Source organism: Lepidochelys olivacea (genome assembly GCF_965140295.1).
Source record: "Lepidochelys olivacea isolate rLepOli2 genome assembly, chromosome: 5".
Taxonomy (NCBI): domain Eukaryota; kingdom Metazoa; phylum Chordata; order Testudines; family Cheloniidae; genus Lepidochelys; species Lepidochelys olivacea.
The window spans coordinates 127493972-127514724 of NC_140415.1; the positions used below are offsets into that span (position 1 = coordinate 127493972).

The following is a 20753-nucleotide window of genomic DNA, read 5'->3' on the forward strand; positions in this document are numbered from 1 at the left end:
AATGAAGTCAATAGGAGTGTACTTTGATCACCAAAAGAGCTATGTTATGCTTCTTAATCAGGTTTTAGGTGTCTCAAATTGGGCACCCAAAATGAGTGGATACTTTTTATATTAATCTCTGTCATAGTTCCACATCTGTAAATTCCGGATAATACCACCACCTTAGCTCACAAGGGTGGTGTGAAAATAAATGAAAGTTTGTGAAGCATTCAGCTACTACAGTAAGTGCCATAGAAAAAGCTCATGAAAAAATTAATAATTAAGTCTTTAGAGTAGGGTTTGAATAGTGTGCAGTAAATAAGGCCTGGGGCCACACACTGAATAATGAGGAGAAAACAAAATATTGAATAGCTACTCATTTAGTGAGCACCATCCATTCTGTGCTCTGAATGAGTCAGGGCTCCTGTAGGGAGAAAAAAAGTATGTGATCATATCCTAGTAGTCTGTATCCTCATGCATACATACAAGATTGCACAAGCAACCATAATCCTGGCATTTTCTAACTGTTGACTGCTTGACTTGGCAACCTTCATGTCCTTTTAATGTATCTTGTGTATACAATATCTGTATAAAAGTGCTTATGTTAATTTAGCTTGTGCTGGTTCTCCTGATTGACATATATTGGTTTAGTCACTGTATACTGAAATAATTGCATCTGTACTAAGGCTTTTATCAGTATACTACTGTCGGTTTAAAAAATAAAATCACATCTCTAGCCGACATATCAATCTTGACGGAACTGTCTAGTATAGACTTGTCCTCAGTATTGGATTATGTATGACATTGTTTAAGAAAGAGGCCTGTGGCAGTTTGTGACATGTCTTCCCATTTAATATGTTTCCAGTCCTCCTGTTAGACGCCAGAGAGCGAGAAGGGATCGCCTGTCTCGACATAATTCCATTAGTCAAGACGAAAACTATCACCATCTCCCCTACGGACAGCAACAAGCAATAGAAGAGCCCCGAGCCTTCCACCCACCGAATGTATCCCCCCGTATGTTGCACCCAGCCGCTCATCCGCCACAGCAGAATGCAGTGATGGTTGACATTCATGAACAGGTGTGAGAATGTTGGGTGAACTCACTAAGGACGCTGATTTCTCTAAGACTTTCAAAAAAATCCAAGTAGTTGGCATTGAAGTTAGAACATTGTGGTAACTACTGCTTGCCGTTTGTTGTGGCAGTTTCTTTCAAGAGTCATAATGGTGCACTAGTTAAACAATAATAGTATACCCATTTAAATTTATTATAAATATTTTTGGATGTTTTTCTACATTTTCAAATATATTGATTTTCAGTTATGCTAATGAAGCATGAAAGGGCATACAAATGTTTAGCATATCTGGCATGTAAATACCTTGCAACGCTGGCTACAAGAGTGCTGTGTGAAAGCCTGTTCTCACTTTCAGGTGATGTAAATAAGAAGTAGGCAGCACTATTTTCCATAAATGTAAACACACTTGTTTGTCTTAGTGATTAGCTGAACAAGAAATAGCACTGGGTGGACTTGTAGGCTCTGAAGTTTTACAGTGATTTGTTGTTGAGTTCAGTTATGTTAAAAAAAAAATTCTACATTTGTAAGTTGCACTATCTTGATAGAGATTTCACTACTGTACTTGTATGAGATGAACTGAAAAATACTATTTCTTATTTCTTTTTTACAGTGCAAATATTTGTAATAAAAAATAATATAAAGTGAGCACTGTACTTGTATTCTGTGTTGTGATTGAAATCAATATATTTGGAAAATGTAGAAAACATCCAAAAATATTTAAATGGTATTCTGTTATTGTTTAACATTGTGATTAAAACTGGGATTAATTGTGATTATTTTTTTAATCTTGCAATTAATTGCGATTTATTTTTTAAATAATTTGACAGCCCTAATTTATATTTATTTCCACCTGTGTACTGGTTTGTTCCTGCTTGTTAATTCCCCAAGAGTGGGATCCAGACAAGCAATTCATGAAGGAAGAAGAGGGGCTTTTCAAGATAATTGCCTTTTATGGTCCGCACTCCTTGTCTCTAATTCTTTGGAGTCTTTACTGGAGATTTCTGATATAGTGTAAGAAACCAAGTAGTGGTTGGGGCCCTCTGTCTTTTAGACCCTCGGGTTTGAATGTTGAGTTCTAGTAGATGTTGCTGATTCCTAGCCCTGGGCATTTTCAGACCAGGAGTGTGGGTCCTTATTGGCAGTTACCTCAAAGCACCACAATTACAGGTATTTAACCTTTCCCTTTCCAGCTTTTAAATTAGCCTTTGGTTTTATCCACTGTTCTGTTACGTTTATTTTAGACATCGCTTGAGCTTTCACCTTAGAGTGGGAATATGCAGAGATGGTTATCTTGGGAGAAAAAAAATTATCTGCATTTTTTTTTCTTCAGTATCTCTGTGGAAAATCATTTAGCCACTCTTCCCATCAGAGTTTGGAAGATTGTTTAGCTACTTGTACATTTTTCCTTCTGATTTTAATTCGGTTTTATGTCGGAGTTTCTGCCTCCTTTTTGAAAGGAACTAATCTGAACACATGAAGGGACCCTACAGAACCTGAGATATACTGTTTGTGTCTTGGAGGATTTAATGTTTTGAGTTGAGAGTCCCCTCCCTGGCATTGTTCAGGAAGCACTGGTGTAAGCGCAGTAATCTGTTGAGGAGGATATTTTTTAAGAACAGGAATTACAGGTTTGTAACTTTCTTTTATACCCTCAGTGTAAAATGTGATTTTTCTGGTATTTAGGTGAAAGTTTGCCATTTTTAAATGGCAAACCATAACTGTTCAGAACCCTCTGAATTGTGTAAAGTAACAAAATTACTGAAAATTGTTTGTTTCAATGCAGATCCACCAGGGCACGGTCCCTGTCTCCTACACAGTAACAACGGTAGCACCACATGGGATTCCGCTCTGCACAGGCCAGCACATACCAGCTTGTAACACACAGCAGGTCCCAGGATGTTCTGTGGTTTTCAGTGGACAGCACCTTCCCGTCTGCAGTGTGCCTCCTCCAGTAAGTAGGTTTATCTAATGACCCAAGCTTTCATCTCCAGTGTGTGGGGTGGGCAGCCTGGAGCTTCACAGCTAATGTGGTTTTTCAGTTTGCATCAGAGAAATCCACTCGTCACTGGGGCAAAGTGTGGGTGTATAAGCAGACCTTTTAGCTTGATGTAAGGTTGCGTGTTTTATGCTTATGTACTTTTTTTCATAGTGGTGTAGTATTCTTATATTAACATGTTTTAACTAAAGTCAGAACTAGCTCCAGTCTCTGGACACTCATCCATAGCTTCACAAAACAAGTTCAGAAATTTGGAGGAAAGGGTTTTTAAAGTTAATCGAATAGTAGGAAGCCCCCTAAAATAATTGACAGGGTGTAAGAGGCCCCCTTCCCTCAGAGGGTGTGCGCGCATATACAAAATCAGCCCTTCCAGCACATCTCTAAAATCAATACTTTGTGTAAATATTAGCAAGATTTAAAAAAAAAAAGACTAAGACAGGCCAAAAGAGATCTCAATTATTTGGAAACACATTAACAAAGAAACTGTCAAAGCATCCTTGTTTATCTAATCACCCTGTATCTCCCACATTGCTGGGAGCAGAATAACTGACTTGCCGGGATAACTCTTTCCTGTCTCAGACCTGAAATGGTACGAAGAGTTCATCCAGATACCAGATGGGGATAATACCATCCAGCTACGTTACATGCATACCATCTTGCTGTCAGAGAGAGAAATATCATTATGTAAGTGCTGACAGTGCACTCTGTACTGTACAAGTAACAAATTAAGTAGATGCCGCCCTGAGGAGCTCACACAATCCAGAAAACTGCCTTTTCATGTGTGTTTTAAATAAGATGATAATGGAAAGTAACCATATTTTGTGTCTACACCCCAGTAATCCTTTGGGACATATAGAGTGGAAAGACACCTTTGTGTGTGCAGGGCTGCATTTCTCTCAGTACCAATTCTTCTGTACCAGTCACACTACTGAGCGCTTCTCTAGCCCCCACTTCTGTACTGATTCATTTTTTTTTCTACACAGTTAACTTTGCTTTGTTTCGCACTTCTAGAAGTTATGAAAATGGGGTGACTTAACGTCGTGGTTTAAGGTGTGAACTAACATTGTGTTAAGAACCTTAATTTCCTGAGTAAAGCGCTTTCCTGACTTCAGCGTTGATTTCTCAACTTTAACAATGCATAAATAAATCTTTGTATATGTAATATTTTTATGAAGTGTATATGCAGAAGCATATCGGTCCATTTTGCAACATTTTTTTAACATATGAATGTTGACAGCCCCAATTCACACCAGTATTACTTTTTTTTTCTTCCTTTTCAAACAGAATATTCATTCCCTTTCCAGCTCCTGTGTGCTTCAGGGGCTGTTTGAGCAGTGAAAATTGCTCATATAATTTGTAAAATATTATGGTTTTGATTCTCATTTACACTAAAGACACTCTACATTGTAAATTACATTCACAGCTATTTCAAGACCCTTTACGCTGCCAGAGCAATCTATTTCAGAAGCTGCTGATGCATCTAAGTTGATGGACCAGGGACAGCAGTTTTAATTCACTTTATCCAGACCCCATTCACTCCTCATTGGATATCTTCTTCAGCTTTCTGGCATTCTGTAGTTTTCAGATGCCTGTTGGTAGCACTTCGTCTTCATAGTTGTTTCTTTGCTGCGGCACCTCAATCCTATGCAGGGAGTGGGAGCTGTCAAAATTTAGGTAATCTGTTACATGGTCAGAGTGCCAGAGAAGCAGAGGGGAGAACTCTCCTGTCTATATAAATTAAGTCACAGTTTTAAGAGCTGCTAAGGAGCAACTGATTGGAGGCGCACACACCTATCTGCCTTCCCATTGAAGCATCTCTGGGTTTTATGCAGTCTCGTAAAACCCATGAAACAGCAGAGGACAAAGAGAGAGAAGTGCAGTTGGAAAGCAGCTACTACAATTAAAACTGCAGAGGAATTAATTTTCAAGGAACCCTCCAGAATGTTTCAAAATCTGACCTGGGAGAGCACAGAGAAGAAAATCTTTAATTGAAAAATGCTCAGAGTGGTGTAATCTGATTGGAGAAGCATCTCTATGGTCCCAGTGCACACACTGGGTGGAAGATAATTATATGGGTTTGGAACCATCTTCACTTAAACTGATTGCTGCCTTATCCATGACATTTTGTTACAATACTATTTTATATTCAAAACATAACAAATTTGCCTACAAAACAGTCATAAACTATAGTTTAATCTGCTCATGCGAGGGGATAACACCTCAGTTTCATCGTGTGTATTCAGTTCAGTGAAATCGCTATATTAAAAGAATGTAACATTCGCAGGGAAACATGAATGTGAGGAAATAGTTGTCTGCCCATATTCAGCCCTGCCCTCTTGTGCTCATACATTACAGTAATTTTTAATCACATGACAGCATGATATTTCCACAAGACTGATCTCGCTCAGTGCTTATATTTGTGACCAATCAAAACAGATTGTTCACCTTACAATCACAATGTGTTGTCTGTCTCAAATTTCAGCTTTTTAGCTCCACCTGTAGATATTAGAACTGTTCCCAAAAAAGTTGTTGGTTTTTTTAAATGTTAAGTCGGCTTTTCATTGCCTTCATGTAAGAAATGACAGAACTGTGTTCGCATACATTTTTTTTTAAAAAATCACCTTTGGGCAAAGATGAGATCTGGAAAATTTTCAGTCTGGAAAATGAAAGTTTGACAGCTTCTGCAAGGCATTTGACTTGGTACCACATGGCATTTTGATTTAAAAAAAAGAAAATGATGCAAAATTAACATAGCCAGTTTTTAATCCATTTAATGTGTGCTAACTGAAAGATCTCAAAATGCAATGCAAAGAGGGAATCCTCATAGAGAGTGTGTGGTGTTTCTAGTGAGGCCCTGCAGGGATCGGTTCATTGCCCTATGCTATTTAATATTTTTATCAATGACCTAGAACGGGGTGGCCAACCTGGTACTGGTACTTGCCATGCTAGTGGCCTACCTACGCAGAGGGGGATATTCCCGTACTTGGATGACTGCCTGGTGAAAGCACCAACACTGCAGACAGCCATAGATACCACCCAACGTATGATAAAACTCTTCACCTCCTTAGGACTTTAAATAAACTTACAAAAGTCTACTCGAACAGCTGTCCAATGCCTGGAATTCATTGGAGCGAACCCCAACTCCCTCAAAGCAACTGCCTCCCTTCCAACAAAACACTTTCTGACTCTACCACCTTAATCTCAACAGCGCAGAACAGCCTGCAGGTGTCTGCCAAACTTGCCTGCAACTCCTAGGCCACATGGCCACCACAACCTCTGTCGTCCAACATGCAAGGCTACACATGCGGTGCCTTCAAGCCTGGTTACGGACAAATTATGCTCCCCACAGGCACAGCATAAACAAATTCCTCACTATGCCCAGTGCAATCAAGGACTCCCTGCAGTGGTGGACCAATCCAGACAACGTCTGCAGGGGTGTGCCGTTTCTGCAGAATCCACCAGTGCTCACCATCAGCATGGACGCATCCCTCCTCGGCTGTGGGGGCACATCTACAGACACATTCTGTACAGGCCCCCTGGTCTCCAGCGGAGTCCCAGCTTCATATCAACCTGCTGGAACTACAAGCGGTTCAAAATGCCTGTTCTCATTTTCTACCACTAATCCAAAACAAAACGGTACCGATCCTCACGGACAATGTAGCCAGTATGTTCTACATAAACAAGCAAGGGGGAGCTCAGTCACACTCCCTATATGTGGAAGCCATGTGTCTTTGGCAATGGTGCATCAAACACAATGTCCATGTTATAGCTGCCAGAACAACACGGCAGAGGACCTTTTATCAAGATCACTAACTTGGGGGACTAATATGAAGGGGAAAGGAGTCCAGGAGAGCTGGCTATATTTCAAGGAATCCCTGTTGAGGTTACAGGGACAAACCATCCCAATGTGTTGAAAGGATAGTAAATACGGCAGGCGACCGGCTTGGCTTAACGGTGAAATCCTAGTGGATCTTAAACATAAAAAAGAAGCTTACAAGAAGTGGAAGGTTGGACATATGACCAGGGAAGAGTCTCTAAAAATATTGCTCGGGCATGTAGGAATGAAATCAGCAGGGCCAAATCGCACCTGGAGCTGCAGCTAGCAAGAGATGTCAAGAGTAACAAGAAGGGTTTCTTCAGGTATGTTGGCAACAAGAAGAAAGCCAAGGAAAGTGTGGGCTGAATGAGGGAGGCAACCTAGTGACAGAGGATGTGGAAAAAGCTCATGTACTCAATGCTTTTTTTGCCTCTGTCTTCACGAACAAGGTCAGCTCCCAGACTGCTGTGCTGGGCATCACAGCATGGGGAGTAGATGGCCAGCCCTCTGTGGAGAAAGAGGTGGTTAGGGACTATTTAGAAAAGCTGGACGTGCACAAGTCTATGGGGCCGGACGCGTTGCATCCAAGAGTGCTGAAGGAATTGGCGGCTGTGATTGCAGAGCCATTGGCCATTATCTTTGAAAACTCGTGGCGAACGGGGGAAGTTCCAGATGACTGGAAAAAGGCTAATATAGTGCCAATCTTTAAAAATGGGAAGGAGGAGGATCCTGGGAACTACAAGCCAGTCAGCCTCACCTCAGTCCCTGGAAAAATCATGGAGCACGTCCTCAAAGAATCAATCCTGAAGCACTTACATGAGAGGAAAGTGATCAGGAACAGTCAGCGTGGATTCACCAAGGGAAGGTCATGCCTGACTAATCTAATCGCCTTCTATGATTACTGGTTCTGTGGATGAAGGGAAAACAGTGGATGTATTGTTTCTTGACTTTAGCAAAGCTTTTGAAACGGTCTCGCACAGTATTCTTGTCAGCAAGTTAAAGAAGTATGGGCTGGATGAATGCACTATAAGGTGGGTAGAAAGTTGGCTAGATTGTCGGGCTCAACAGGTAGTGATCAATGGCTCCATGTCTAGTTGGCAGCCGGTGTCAAGTGGAGTGCCCCAGGGGTCGGTCCTGGGGCCGGTTTTGTTCAATATCTTCATAAATGATCTGGAGGATGGTGTGGATTGCACTCTCAGCAAATTTGCGGATCATACTAAATTAGGAGGAGTGGTAGATACGCTGGAGGGCAGGGATAGGATACAGAGGGACCTAGACAAATTGGAGGATTGGGCCAAAAGAAATCTGATGAGGTTCAATAAGGATAAGTGCAGGGTCCTGCACTTAGGACGGAAGAACCCAATGCACCACTACAGACTAGGGACTGAATGGCTAGGCAGCAGTTCTGCAGAAAAGGACCTAGGGGTGACAGTGGACGAGAAGCTGGATATGAGTCAGCAGTGTGCCCTTGTTGCCAAGAAGGCCAATGGCATTTTGGGATGTATAAGTAGGGGCATACCGAGCAGATCGAGGGACGTGATCGTCCCCCTCTATTCAACATTGGTGAGGCCTCATCTGGAGTACTGTGTCCAGTTTTCGGCCCCACACTACAGGAATGATGTGGATAAATTAGAGAGAGTCCAGCGAAGGGCAACAAAAATGATTAGGGGACTGGAACACATGAGTTATGAGGAGAGGCTGAGGGAACTGGGATTGTTTAGTCTGCAGAAGAGAAGAATGAGGGGGGATTTGATAGCTGCTTTCAACTACCTGAGAGGTGGGTCCAGAGAGGATGGTTCTAGACTATTCTCAGTGGTAGAAGAGGACAGGACAAGGAGTAATGGTCTCAAGTTGCCGTAGGGGAGGTTTAAGTTGGATATTAGGAAAAACTTTTTCACTAGGAGGGTGGTGAAACACTGGAATGTGTTACCTAGGGAGGTGGTAGAAACTCCTTCCTTAGAAGTTTTTAAGGTCAGGCTTGACAAAGCCCTGGTTGGGATGATTTAATTGGGGATTGGTCCTGCTTTGAGCAGGGGGTTGGACTAGATGACCTCCTGAGGTCCCTTCCAACCCTGATATTCTATGATTCTATGATCACAAATGGGAGGTGAACACACAGGTCATCAGAGATATTTTCAAGATGAGGTGGTTCCCAACGATAGACTTCTTTGCAACTGCACAAAACTCCAAATGCCCCCAGTCCTGCTCCGAGCAGAACTCGGTTGACACACTCTGGGTGACACCTTCCTTGTCAAGTGGAGAGCCTCTTCCTGTATGCCTTCCAGCCCACCTCCCTCCTAGCCCGTGTACTCCACAAGATAAAACAAGACGGATCCAGAATGATCCTAATAGCCCCCACATGGACGTGACAAATGTGGTACCCTTACCTTCTCCACATGTTGGTCTGTCCCCCATGCATGCTCTCACTTCTGCCTCGGCTTCTATCTCAAATAACCTCCGTTGCTGCACAAGGTGAGTAGCTTTCTCATCTCTAACGGTGAGAGTAATTAACCATCAGAACAATTTACCAAGGGTCGTAGTTGATTCTCCATCACTGGCAATTTTTAAATCAAGATTGGATGTTTTTGTAAAAGATGGGCTGTAATTCAAATAGGAAGTAATTCAGGGAAGTTCTGCCCTGTATTATACAGGGCGTCAGATCAGAGCCCGTGCCTATATTTCTGCCCAGGGACACCCATCCTCAGGGCAGAGGTGATGCCTGGGTGGGGCATGCAGGGCCAGCCCTCTTCTCCCCTCCCGAATTTCTGCCCAGCAGGAGTGACAGGGCCAGGCCCCGGCTCCCTAACCTGGGGAGGCGGGAGAGCCCCGCAAGGAAGCGGTGACTGATGGGCTGGCGCTACATCCCGGGCCTGCGCCAGTTGTCCTGCCACTGTGACAGGGAGCAGAATGCTGCCCCCCACCTTGAGTGTGAGGCCGCAGGTACCCCCTCCAGACCTCCCCGACAGTACCCCTCCGAGTACACACACAGCTCTCCAGCACTCCTCCCCCCCTTGTTTCTGTAAATCGAGTGGGATGCTTTGGGGCTAGTTTTTAAAGTGATTTTGGGCTATTAATGCAGTAGAAATCTGGCAGCCATGGTGCCGGTCCCTGGGACACCTGACTCCTCAGAGTGCAGGGCAGAGGCTGGGGGCTGGCTGCTGCTGAGACTCACTGCCAACTTCTCCCCTCCTCAGACAGGCCTGGGCTTAGCAAAACTGCCACGGAGCTTTCCCTGGGTAGGCAGGGCACAGCAGCGGAATGCAGGGCTCCCTGGCCATGCTGCAGAGGAAAGAACACTCGCACCTGCTCTCCTCAGCATCCACAATGCCTCTCCCCTGCTCACCTCTCCTGCACAGCACTGACTCCTGCCGCCTCCTCCCAGTGCACAACTGGCTTTAGCCCTCAGTGCCCCATGTCTGTCCCCCGCCTCTCCTGTGGAGCTGGCTCTAGCCCTCAGTGTTCCACAACAATACAATATTTTTGTATTAATATAATGCATATCTGAAATAAACAGCTTTAAAACTTAAAAAAGCTTTAAAAATCCGGAATTACTATTTCCTCATTGCCGGAAAACATTGCTAGATATAAGCAACTGGAAAAGGCCTATTAGAATGGAAATGGCCAAGCATCTTTATTTGTAATGGTCACTACACACTCCAGCTTTAATATGTAAATATAATAACACAAAATGAAGTAAAATAGTCTGAAGTGACATGTTTTCTCAGTGTATTGTGAGGTAAGCTATCAAGATATTGTTCTCAATAGTGAATAATAGTGGTTGTGTGTGGATAAGATCAATATTCATAGGTTTTAAGGCCAGAAGGGACCATTATGATGATTTGTTACACAGGATGTTAGACTAGGCATAGAACTTTACCCAGTAATTCCTGCATCAAGGCTGTAACTTCTGTTTGAGCTTTTCTAAAAGCTTGCAGTAGGTATCTAATATTTATTTAAATGTCGTCACTGAAGTCTGTTTTAATATGCTTCAAGAATCTCCACCAAACTGTTGTACCATAGTACTTAATGTTGTAGTATATAAATTAATCTTCGGTTAATTCAGAGAACCAATCCTCAATTTATGGTATACAATAAAATTTCATTTGCAGAATAATAACCTCTTACCACAATATAAGGCTTTGGGCTGCCACGTAAATTGCATTGCAGTAGATGATGGTGAATAGTCAAGGACAGTTAATAGTACATTTCAGGGGGAACCAAAATTAAGCTCAAACTAATCTTCTGGAGTATATCAGCCTCCAGTAAAACATTGATTTTTGGTGGGTCATGACCTACACAAAACTTGACAAAGGTTAGGCTGCTAGAGTACAAAGACCACTTCCCATCATGCTGACCACTATTGTCTCATGTTCATTTGTACTCCCTTGTCCCTAGCCATCTGTTTCTTATCTTATACATAGTTTGTAAGCTCCTTGGGACAGGGACTTGTCTCTTCTGTGTTTGTACAGCACCTAGCATAAAGAGGTCCTGGTCATTGACGAGGGCTTCTGAGCACTATGGTAATACAAATAATTAGTAGTAGTAATAGAGTGAGGTTGATTACACCTCCAGTACTGGCATTTGCTCATAAGCGACATCTCTTTACCACCTGCAGAGTCAGTATTGTCAATACATACAGTGTATTGGGTGTTGACATGACTCCTGGGCCTGCAGAGGTGGAAGTGTGTTGGCGGCAATGTACTGAGCCATTGGGGACTGATTCATGGCACCTTCTAGCAGTCCCCCTCTAATCAGTAAACAAAGTACTGTTTGTTTTGCACATATTTGTATTGAGGCAGAACTGTCAGTCGCACAGCACTTATTCACTGCTGTACTGAAAACCTGCTTTTCCCCATTTTTAGGTTCTCCTTCATGACCTTGCCTGCACAGAGCCATACTGCAGGAGTTGTGTGTCTTGCCATGGTACCTTTTTAAAAAGCCGCTGGCAGTTCAGGGTGTATATGTGCTCCTTTAGCCTTGTATTCTATTGTGCAGGGGTATGAATACTGCATCCCTTTCAAGCTGTCCCTCAGTTCCTCTCTCTGCCATCTAGAGCATTCATAAAATGTTGTAAAAATTGTATGTAAAAGTAGAAGGGTTTTTTTGGTAGTTTTAAAAACTTCCTAGTTTGATTTTATTGCAGTTTTCTTCTTTCTGACGGTGGCCTCCGTTAACATAACAGCAGAGCACCTCAAATCTTGAATGTATTTATCCTCACAGTACTTCTGTGAAGTAGGGTAGTACGATCATCCCCATTGTGCAGATGGGGATCTGAGCCACAGAGAAGCTAAGTGACATGCCCAAGGTCATGCAGGAAGTCTGCTTCCTGTACATTTCTGAAGTCCCAGACTGTTGCCCTGGTCCCTAACCACCGATCGTCTTTCCTCTGGGACAATGCTTCTTCCAGCAGAAAGACTGGATTTTGTACCCAGCGCTCAAACTGCTTCACTTGACAACATGACGGGTTTCTAGGTCAAGGTTACTTTCTTCTGTTGGAGTGTGAAGAGTCCAGGACCCCTTTCACTAGGAAGTGTTATGCTTCTAAGTGCAATTGGTGTTGAAGAGACTTCCTTTTCTTTGATGTCTTGGCAACAGTTATGACTTAAGAACAGGAGTACTTGTGGCACCTTAGAGACTATCAAATTTATTTGAGCATAAGCTTTCGTGAGCTACAGCTCACTTCATCGGATGCATCCAATGAAGTGAGCTGTAGCTCACGAAAGCTTATGCTCAAATAAATTGTAGTCTCTAAGGTGCCACAAGTACTCCTTTTCTTTTTGCGGATACAGACTAACACGGCTGCTACTCTGAAACCTGTTAGTTATGACTTTAGTTATGGCTATTTCTGCAAACAATGTTTCTAAGAAAGGGGTGGCTTTTTCCATTCCCTGGCGTAACAAGTTAAAGGATTTTACAGTCATGACACTTCCCATCTGGAAGCCTTCTGATTCCTGTGACTTGAATTTGGTTTCCACTAAAACTACCAAGAGTCTTTCTGAGTCCATAGGACCTTGCTCTCTCTACCTTAGGACTGTCTTAGGACTGTCTGCTCAACCAGAAGAGTCTTGGAGCTGAATTCTGATGGTTGTCCTACCCTGTGTAATCTTCATGTCTGACTCAAGGCCCATATTTTTCCAAAGCCCCATAGCCATACTGAGGGAAGTGAAGTCACTTCCCGTGGATATCAAAATTTCTGTCCCTCCTTAGGAAGCCTAGCAGTCCGTGGCCTCTGGAAAGCTAAAGATCAGGCCATCTCAACTGAAGGGCTGTCTTAAATGCATAAGACTGTGCATGTGCTCCTGTTAGAAGCTGGCCTACATCTTGTACCTGATTTCCCAGGGCTCATTCACTAGGGAGTGTGGCTGCTTCAGTGGCAAGTATCCACAATATGCCCTTAACAGAAGCCTTATGGGATTCCTCTCTGAAATTCATTCCACGCCTTCACAAATGGGGATTCTCTCAATCCTGTGTCCAGACCAGATGCTTGTTTTGGGAGGGGGCAGTGCTTTGATCGCTTTTCAGTTAACAGTGCTCCTTAGCCCACCTCCTGATAACGGTCTGAAAAATTCAGGGGAAAAGGAAAACTTCGGACTATTTGTTTTTCCATTTTAAGATGAACTGTAGAGCTGGTTAAACTTTTTTCAGATTTAAATCCCATGAAATGTTTTCCTTTCCTCAACCTGCTGCCCTTCTCCTGAGAGCATAGTGTCCTCTAGCATGCCCTGGACAGGCAATTTCAAAGGAGAGAAGAGGGGCTACCTTTTACAGAGCTTAGGGTTTCTTACCTCCACAGAGCCACAATGACATTTTCCTCTCCTATGCTTCAGAAGTTAAGGATTCTAGAGGTAGAGAAGAACTGAGCAATGCTTGGGGTTGGAATATTTATACCTAGAACTTGAGACAAGTTGCTGCTTAACTGTTATAGCTGTGTTGATCCCAGGGTATTTGAGTGAAGTAATACCTTCTATGAGACCAACTTCTGCTGGTGAGAAAAACAAGCTTTCGAGCTTACACAGAGCTCTTCTTCAAGTGACCTGATGAGAAGCTCTCTGTAAGCTCGAAAGTTTCTCTTTCACCAACAGAAGTTGGTCTAATAAAAGATATTACTTCACCCATCTTGTCTGTCCCTTAAAATTGTTGTGTAACCATGTAGTTAGGCATGTGGTTCTGAGGAGGCAACACGCATGGAGAATAGAAGCTACTGGGGTAAGTAACCCCTACCCCTTCTTGTATTTCAGTCAGAAGTCCTGTCTGATCCCGCAAGATGCGGAGCACCTTCAACTCCTTATCTTCATCTGAAGTGAAGGGTACTCGGCACCTTTCAGGTTTTGCCTGTGATATCAAAGCTCTGAAATAAATCTCAGTTCTTGAGTGGAAGTACCTCTTTTACCACATTAGGGTTATATAAAAAATCAATGCATTCTGAGGCAAGTGGTACATTTCCTTTGAATGCCACTTCTAGTGAACAACAAAACTACTGTAAATTAAAGGAATATTCAGGTTAGAAGCAGAATTGTAAAATTGTAAATGGTCTCTTCTTTTCTTTTACAGATGCTTCAGGCATGCTCAGTCCAACACTTACCAGTGCCATACGCAGCGTTTCCACCCCTTATTTCTAGTGATCCATTTCTTTTGCATCCTCCTCACCTCTCTCCACACCATCCTCCTCACCTGCCACCGCCAGGCCAGTTCGTTCCCTTCCAAACACAACAGTCACGGTCGGTATGTATCATATTTTACTAACTAACTTTCCTAGACTATTTGCTGTTATCATTCAGCTGGCTTTAAGGAAAGGGGAAAGTGAGTGCATCTGACACGCAGTAACTCTTACAGGTTTTTGATGCAATGAGAGAGCTTCCCAAGCAAAAGTCCATGGCCCATAAGAATCTTAGATACAAGAAATTACAATCACCTTTGTATTATTAGTATTTCCCAGGCCACGTACTCTCTTGTTCCTCCTTTACTCCTGTCAGGAGAGCCTAAAATAATGTTCACCTTTTTCATAGATTTCCTACTGCTTCTGCAGTTGTTTTTTCTCTCCTGGGCGCAGAAGAGAAAGTCTAAGTCGAGCAGTGGTCTTGGCGGAACAAAATCACAGGTTGCTTCCTAGAAAGAAATAGGAGAATGTGAGGAGGAATTTTCCCTTTCTCCTCTCCATGCCCCCATCCAGTTACCCTAGACAGATTTTTTAAATTGCTAATTTCGACGGAACAAAGGAGAAAAGCATAGTGTCCTTGTGTCCTTGAAAATGCATTCCAGAGAACCTAGATATTTTTTGGATATGGTTATGGAGCCCTTCCACTCAGGGAAAGCTTAGTGGAGCAGGTAACAGCTCCGTGATAGGGGTCCATACAGAAGTGGCAAGTAGGTGACCTTATTTTACATATTTCACCTAACGAAAAGTGAGACTTCATAATCCCCGTTTATTAACTCTTTGGAGATGGTGGACAGGCATCTATATCCTCCTAAAGGTTTGTTTGGCTGGCACTTTAGAAGATGCCAATATTTTATTAATACATAAATACAAAAGAGAAGTTTCAATATGATTAAGTGCTCAGGCCTGTGCATGCCCCTGATGGCTGAACCTCTGAGTCAGGTGTGGTGTTACACTTAGATCAGGTGACTCCAGTATGGTGGGGGTTGACAGCTCCTATGCCATGCCCACAGGGTTACAATGATGAGTGCCATAGAAATGCCTACAGTGTAAAGTTTTGTTCAGCAGAACAGGGGACAGAATTTCCCATTCCTTTTGTTTCCACACAGTGGTTTCCTCTGCTGTGTTTCGTGAAGTGGGTGGAGCTATCTACCTGCAACCAGGAAATAAAGGGGCAGTTAGTGAGACAGTAGGGGATTAAGAATTTTAAAAATGTTGAGACCAAGATTGATCTGATCATTGGGGTGACCTTTCTTAATAGAAGTAATATATAATATAGCAACCCTTTAGATTAGCATATCTAGCCTCATCCGCTGCTATGCACTATTTATGAATTCCTCCTAAAATTGTCTTTTGGGCTGGAACTTATGCTGCTGCTTCTCTGCCCGGAAATAATTTAAAACAGAACTGAAAATCTGTTGAATTTATTACCAGAATGTTTGTGGGGGGATGGGTAAAGTAAGAGGTGCCTCCTACTCTTGACTGTTTCACTTATGGTCCTTTACTTTGCTGTTGCTGCCAAAGAGAGACCCACCGAAGCAGATTTATTTCCCTTTTATAGGCAGATAATTGACTGGCCTCTGAGGTTAAATGCAGCACAGTATCGTTGCTGGGCTAATATTAGTGTCTTTCTAATGAAATGGTGTCACAAACAAAGCTCACTATTGTGAGGATTGCTGACTAGAACTTATATACATTCATTGGGTTTAATAACCTGGGCACCCCAAGGGAGGATTTTTGTGCCCAAGTGCAAGAGGGGAGTGGAAGCCTCTTATTTAACAGGTGATCTCTTTCTCACTAGGTACAGGGAGTGTTTTTAACATGCCTTATGTAAAAGCGATACAAGATTGACATGGCTATGAAAGCAACCAAGACAAGGCGGAAGCTCAGTACAGTGTGTCCATACCCTGCGTTTTAGTGGCAGGGGGAATGGGGTTTGGTGGAGGAGGCGTGGAGGGAGGATAACGGTTCTTTCTTCACGTGCAAACAATGAGTTTTCCCATAGGAAACATTTTTAACTTGCTCAGGCACATAGCGGAAGCTGAAGGCACCTAGATATATGTACATAATGGATTCTATAAGGAAATAGTAGAGAACTGGCACCATTTTCGAGATAATCTGTGGAATAGGCCCTTCTTTGTACTAAAGGAGTAGGCAGTTAAGATACTGCCCACCAATATGTAGCCGACTGATTCAGAGGACCATTATTAAAGTATTCCTAGATTCCAGTAGTGATTTTACTTAAAATCTGTTTGTTTTAGATACATACCTGGCTCCCACAGTGCCTCCCACTCTTCGGTGTATTTATTTTCACAGCTTTCCCATGAGGTAGGGGAAGTGCAGTTATTCCCATTTTATAGATAGGGAGCCAAGGACATGGAGACAGCGACTTTCCTCCCGGTCACACAGGGTCTCTGGAGCAAACAACTGAGCATGGGTCTCCTCTGAGTTCCAAGCTCGCATCCTGACCATCTATCCATTCTAAGTCCTTTACTGCAGTGGAATATTTTATTGAGGAACTTGCATTGACTGAAATGTTTGTGTATTTCTGTGTACCCTTGTGATTTTCTATGTACCTTGGTGATCATCTCTGGTTGCTGATTTCAAGGGGTTATTTTTTACTATAGACCAGGGGCTCTCAACCTGTTTACCATTGTGGGCTGCGTATGCAGCTGTCTGTGTTGTGTGCCAAATCCATGCAATATATATACTACTTCTATGACTCTGAGGATGTGACATGGGCCGCAGCTGTGTGCTGATTGTGCCGCGGTTGAGAACCATTGCTATAGACTGTGGCCAGAAGGACAAAAGAACTTGGAGCCTCTTGCTAAAAGTCTTTCATTTGACGTTTCACAGCTAGTTTCATTCTAGTGCATGAGGAGAGCAGTCTGCTACTCATATTCTTAGGCAATTATAGTAACTTCCATGGTTAATTGCCAGTTTGAAAATGTCCTGGCTTCTGAGTGTGACTAGCTGGGAAATGTTACTATGTACTAGATCAGGGGTTCCCAAACTGCAGGTACGTGAGACATCTCGGAGGAGGGGGTACACGGGAGAAATTGTGTAATGGTGGGTTTTATTAATTTTATTTTTTGCATTTTCATAATAGGCTACTCAGACAGAGCTTAAAACTCTGGGAATTTGTTATATAAAATATGATAGTTAATTTACTTCAAGATGTACCTATGAGAACACAGATACAGAGACGCTGACGTACAGAGTCCTCACCTCCAGTCACCGTACGTTTGCCCAGCAACTGTGCAATCTAACTGAGCTCAGAACTTAGTTTTTTTCAGTTGTATACATTGCACTATATCTGCACGTAACAGTGAAATATGGAAAGATGGCTAAAGACAGGTAGCGTTAAGAAGAACGCACAAAGTATCAGTGATGAGAAGGGTGGGGTACATGGGCATTTGGTAGATCTGAAAAGGGGGTACACCATAAGAAAAGTTTGCGAACCTCGGTACTGGATCCTTATTTAACCTCTTGGGGGATAGAGAAATGGTTGTTTTTCCACTAGTGTTGAGGACAGAAGCCATGGATCCAATCAGTTCTCTTTATTCTGTAAAAAGATGACAGCAACCGGGGAGCACAAAGCTGTAACCTTGTCTCATCTGCTGGGAAAAATTAACTATCCTAAATACAGCAAACACTATTTCTTCTTAGCCACTTCAAAGGATAGAGAACGAAGTAGAACTGCTTGGAGAACACCTTCCAGTAGGAGGTTTTACCTATCCTCCCTCAGCCCATCCACCAACACTGACTCCCTCAGCCCCTCTCCAGTTCTTAACGCACGACCCTTTACACCAGGAGGTGTCCTTTGGAGTAGTAAGTATTGCTTTCAGCACTTCCCTCTTCCTCATGCTATGCTTCTCAATTCATCAGTACCCTGGCATGGTTGTTATTGTACATCACAACTATTTTATTTAAAAATAAAATCGGATTACTGGGTAGAATTTTGTTAGAGGCTGTCACTGCATAATGAAATTTGTTTAATCTCCATGTCTAAACAAGTCAAAGGTAATGTACTAGTGACATCATTTAATGGTTTCTGATAAACATTACCTGTAGAGAGCCTGTCATGCCAGTTGCTTAGAAAAGGTTTTCTGTTCCAGCACAATCTGCTACTTCTGCTACACAACCATAGTGTTGAAATGCTGCACTTGTTTTGTAATGAATTTTTATGACACTTAGGGTATATCTGCACTGCAGTTGGGAGTGTGCTTCCCGGCTCAGGTAGGTAGACACATGCTAACATGCTTAAAATAGCAGTGCAGTTAGTGCAGGGTAGTCTGGGCAACGGCTTGAACTCACTGCCTGAGTATGTACCCAGTTGCTCCAGATGGATTTGTACTCTGATGGTTAACCTGAGCTGTTGCGTATGCTGCCGTGGTTACACTGCTGTTTTTAGCCTATTAGTTCAAGTAGAACTAGCATGTGTCTATCTGCCTGAGCTGGGAAGCACACTCCCAGCTGCAGTGAAGACATGCCGTAATTGGTTGAGTTGGGTATGGACATGTTCCACAGCAGGGTGGACAAAAAACATTTTTAAATTAAATCATGTTGCTAGTTCATTACTTCCCATTTTATCCTCTTGAATTGCTGCTGTCAGTCATCTTATGCTTGTTTGTTTAGTTTTCTGGTTTAGGTAAAATCTGAAATTCTTTAAAGATTTTTTTTCTGCTAAGAAATTTTGCGCTTAAAATGCTTACCTATACAGAAAAAGGCAAGTCCATGGCCTCGTTAATATCTTTATTCTGAGACCAAGTCAAACACTAAATTGATAAGCAAATAGTCCATGCTACATTCACAACCACTCCCATCTTCCAATACGTTGAACATCCAGTAGTTAAGAAAGCTGAAATGTTTTGGCCAAGTTATACTCCCCTTTCAGTGTTTGTAGTCTGAAGTCAATCGGAGTTGCGTTCTTAAGTCACGTAGATGCTTTTGAAAACCTTGCTCTTGGGTACCTAAAATGGGCTTAGTAGCCTAATTGTACTAATTCTGAAAGTTTGGCCTTTGTGTATAAAACGTTCACTATCACTTTGTTAATGTATTAAAGTGTAAATAATTTTTCACTGTTGGCACTGAGCAGTTTCGTTTTGAAATAACATTTTAATAAAAACACAATTTTAACTCCAGATCCTGCAACCACGTCTGCACATATTTATCTTTAAGCACATAAGTAATTTCATTGAGGTCAAAGGACTATTCATTAAAGTTACATATTTTTGTAAGTGTTTGCAGCATCAGGGCCTTCATTTTCAGTATCTTTTTTAGCTATAGTGCCTTGATTTAATTTACTCCACCCTGTTGCCCATGCTACTTCATTTATGTTTGTTGGTGGGAAATAGGGTTTTCTCAAGTACAAAGTTCAGCTTTTAAAAGTTGAGGAGGGATAGGAGCAGGATGAGTGTTTTTCGGTTAGCAAATTATAGAAATATCGGTTCTCCATGAGACTTTAGATTTGTTAATTTGTACTATTTGGGACAGGGAAGAGTAATCTTTGAAGCTTTATGAAAAATGATAAATGACTCCTAAATGTTAAAATTTATCCAGTATTTTTCATACTGATTTATTGAAAAGTTAAAGTTTGATGCTACTCATGTGAAATAGAAAAGAAAATGAAGTATTAAAAAGTAATTAGTCAATGGTGAATGGCTCCATTTCTGATTTTCTGGTATGCATTGACTTAGAAATAAGAGTAAATGAAAACACACAACCCATTTTGATAGTGTTGGTACTTGTACTTGGTACTAGGGAATAAAATTAAGGCTTATTGTTTTGGAGTAGAAGTCAAGTATTTAAGGTGAAGTATTTGTGGGAAAGAATGAGAGATTGCTATTATGTGTCAGTGTGTCAATTTATTGTCATAAATTTTGGGTTTTATGTATGCATATATATTTATATGATTTGTTTTAAATTGCTCAATTTAAAAAAGGAAGATCAGGTATTTTTAGGGGCCTTCTACTAATTGTAGTTCATTTTCATGGATGGCACAAACATGAAGGATGACTGACAAGGTGCCATCAAAATCCTTCAGTGATCTTTCCCTTCAATAAATAAATTATTCAATACTCTTTAAATGTCACTTCAAAATAAGTGGCAAAATTTTACCATGTTTGCCCCCATTTTAATAGGCAGAGTCAGAAATGTTTGCACAATGATACCAAGGACTAGCTTACTCTCACTCCCATTTGGGAATAAACTATACTATAAGTAGGGGCCTAC

The 20753-nt window shown here is 42.0% G+C and overlaps 1 protein-coding gene across 2 annotated transcripts in view; it reads left to right on the forward strand.

Annotated features, from left to right (window-relative positions):
* RNF38 (ring finger protein 38) overlaps positions 1 to 20753 on the forward strand; it is a 187778-nt gene that overhangs the window by 146590 nt on the left and 20435 nt on the right. For both annotated transcript variants that reach the window (XM_084628431.1, XM_084628432.1), the window contains 4 exons: positions 845 to 1058; positions 2836 to 3003; positions 14417 to 14587; positions 18189 to 18350. In XM_084628431.1, coding sequence (XP_084484557.1) covers positions 845 to 1058; positions 2836 to 3003; positions 14417 to 14587; positions 18189 to 18350 — 715 coding nt within the window. The remainder of the gene's footprint in view (positions 1 to 844; positions 1059 to 2835; positions 3004 to 14416; positions 14588 to 18188; positions 18351 to 20753) is intronic.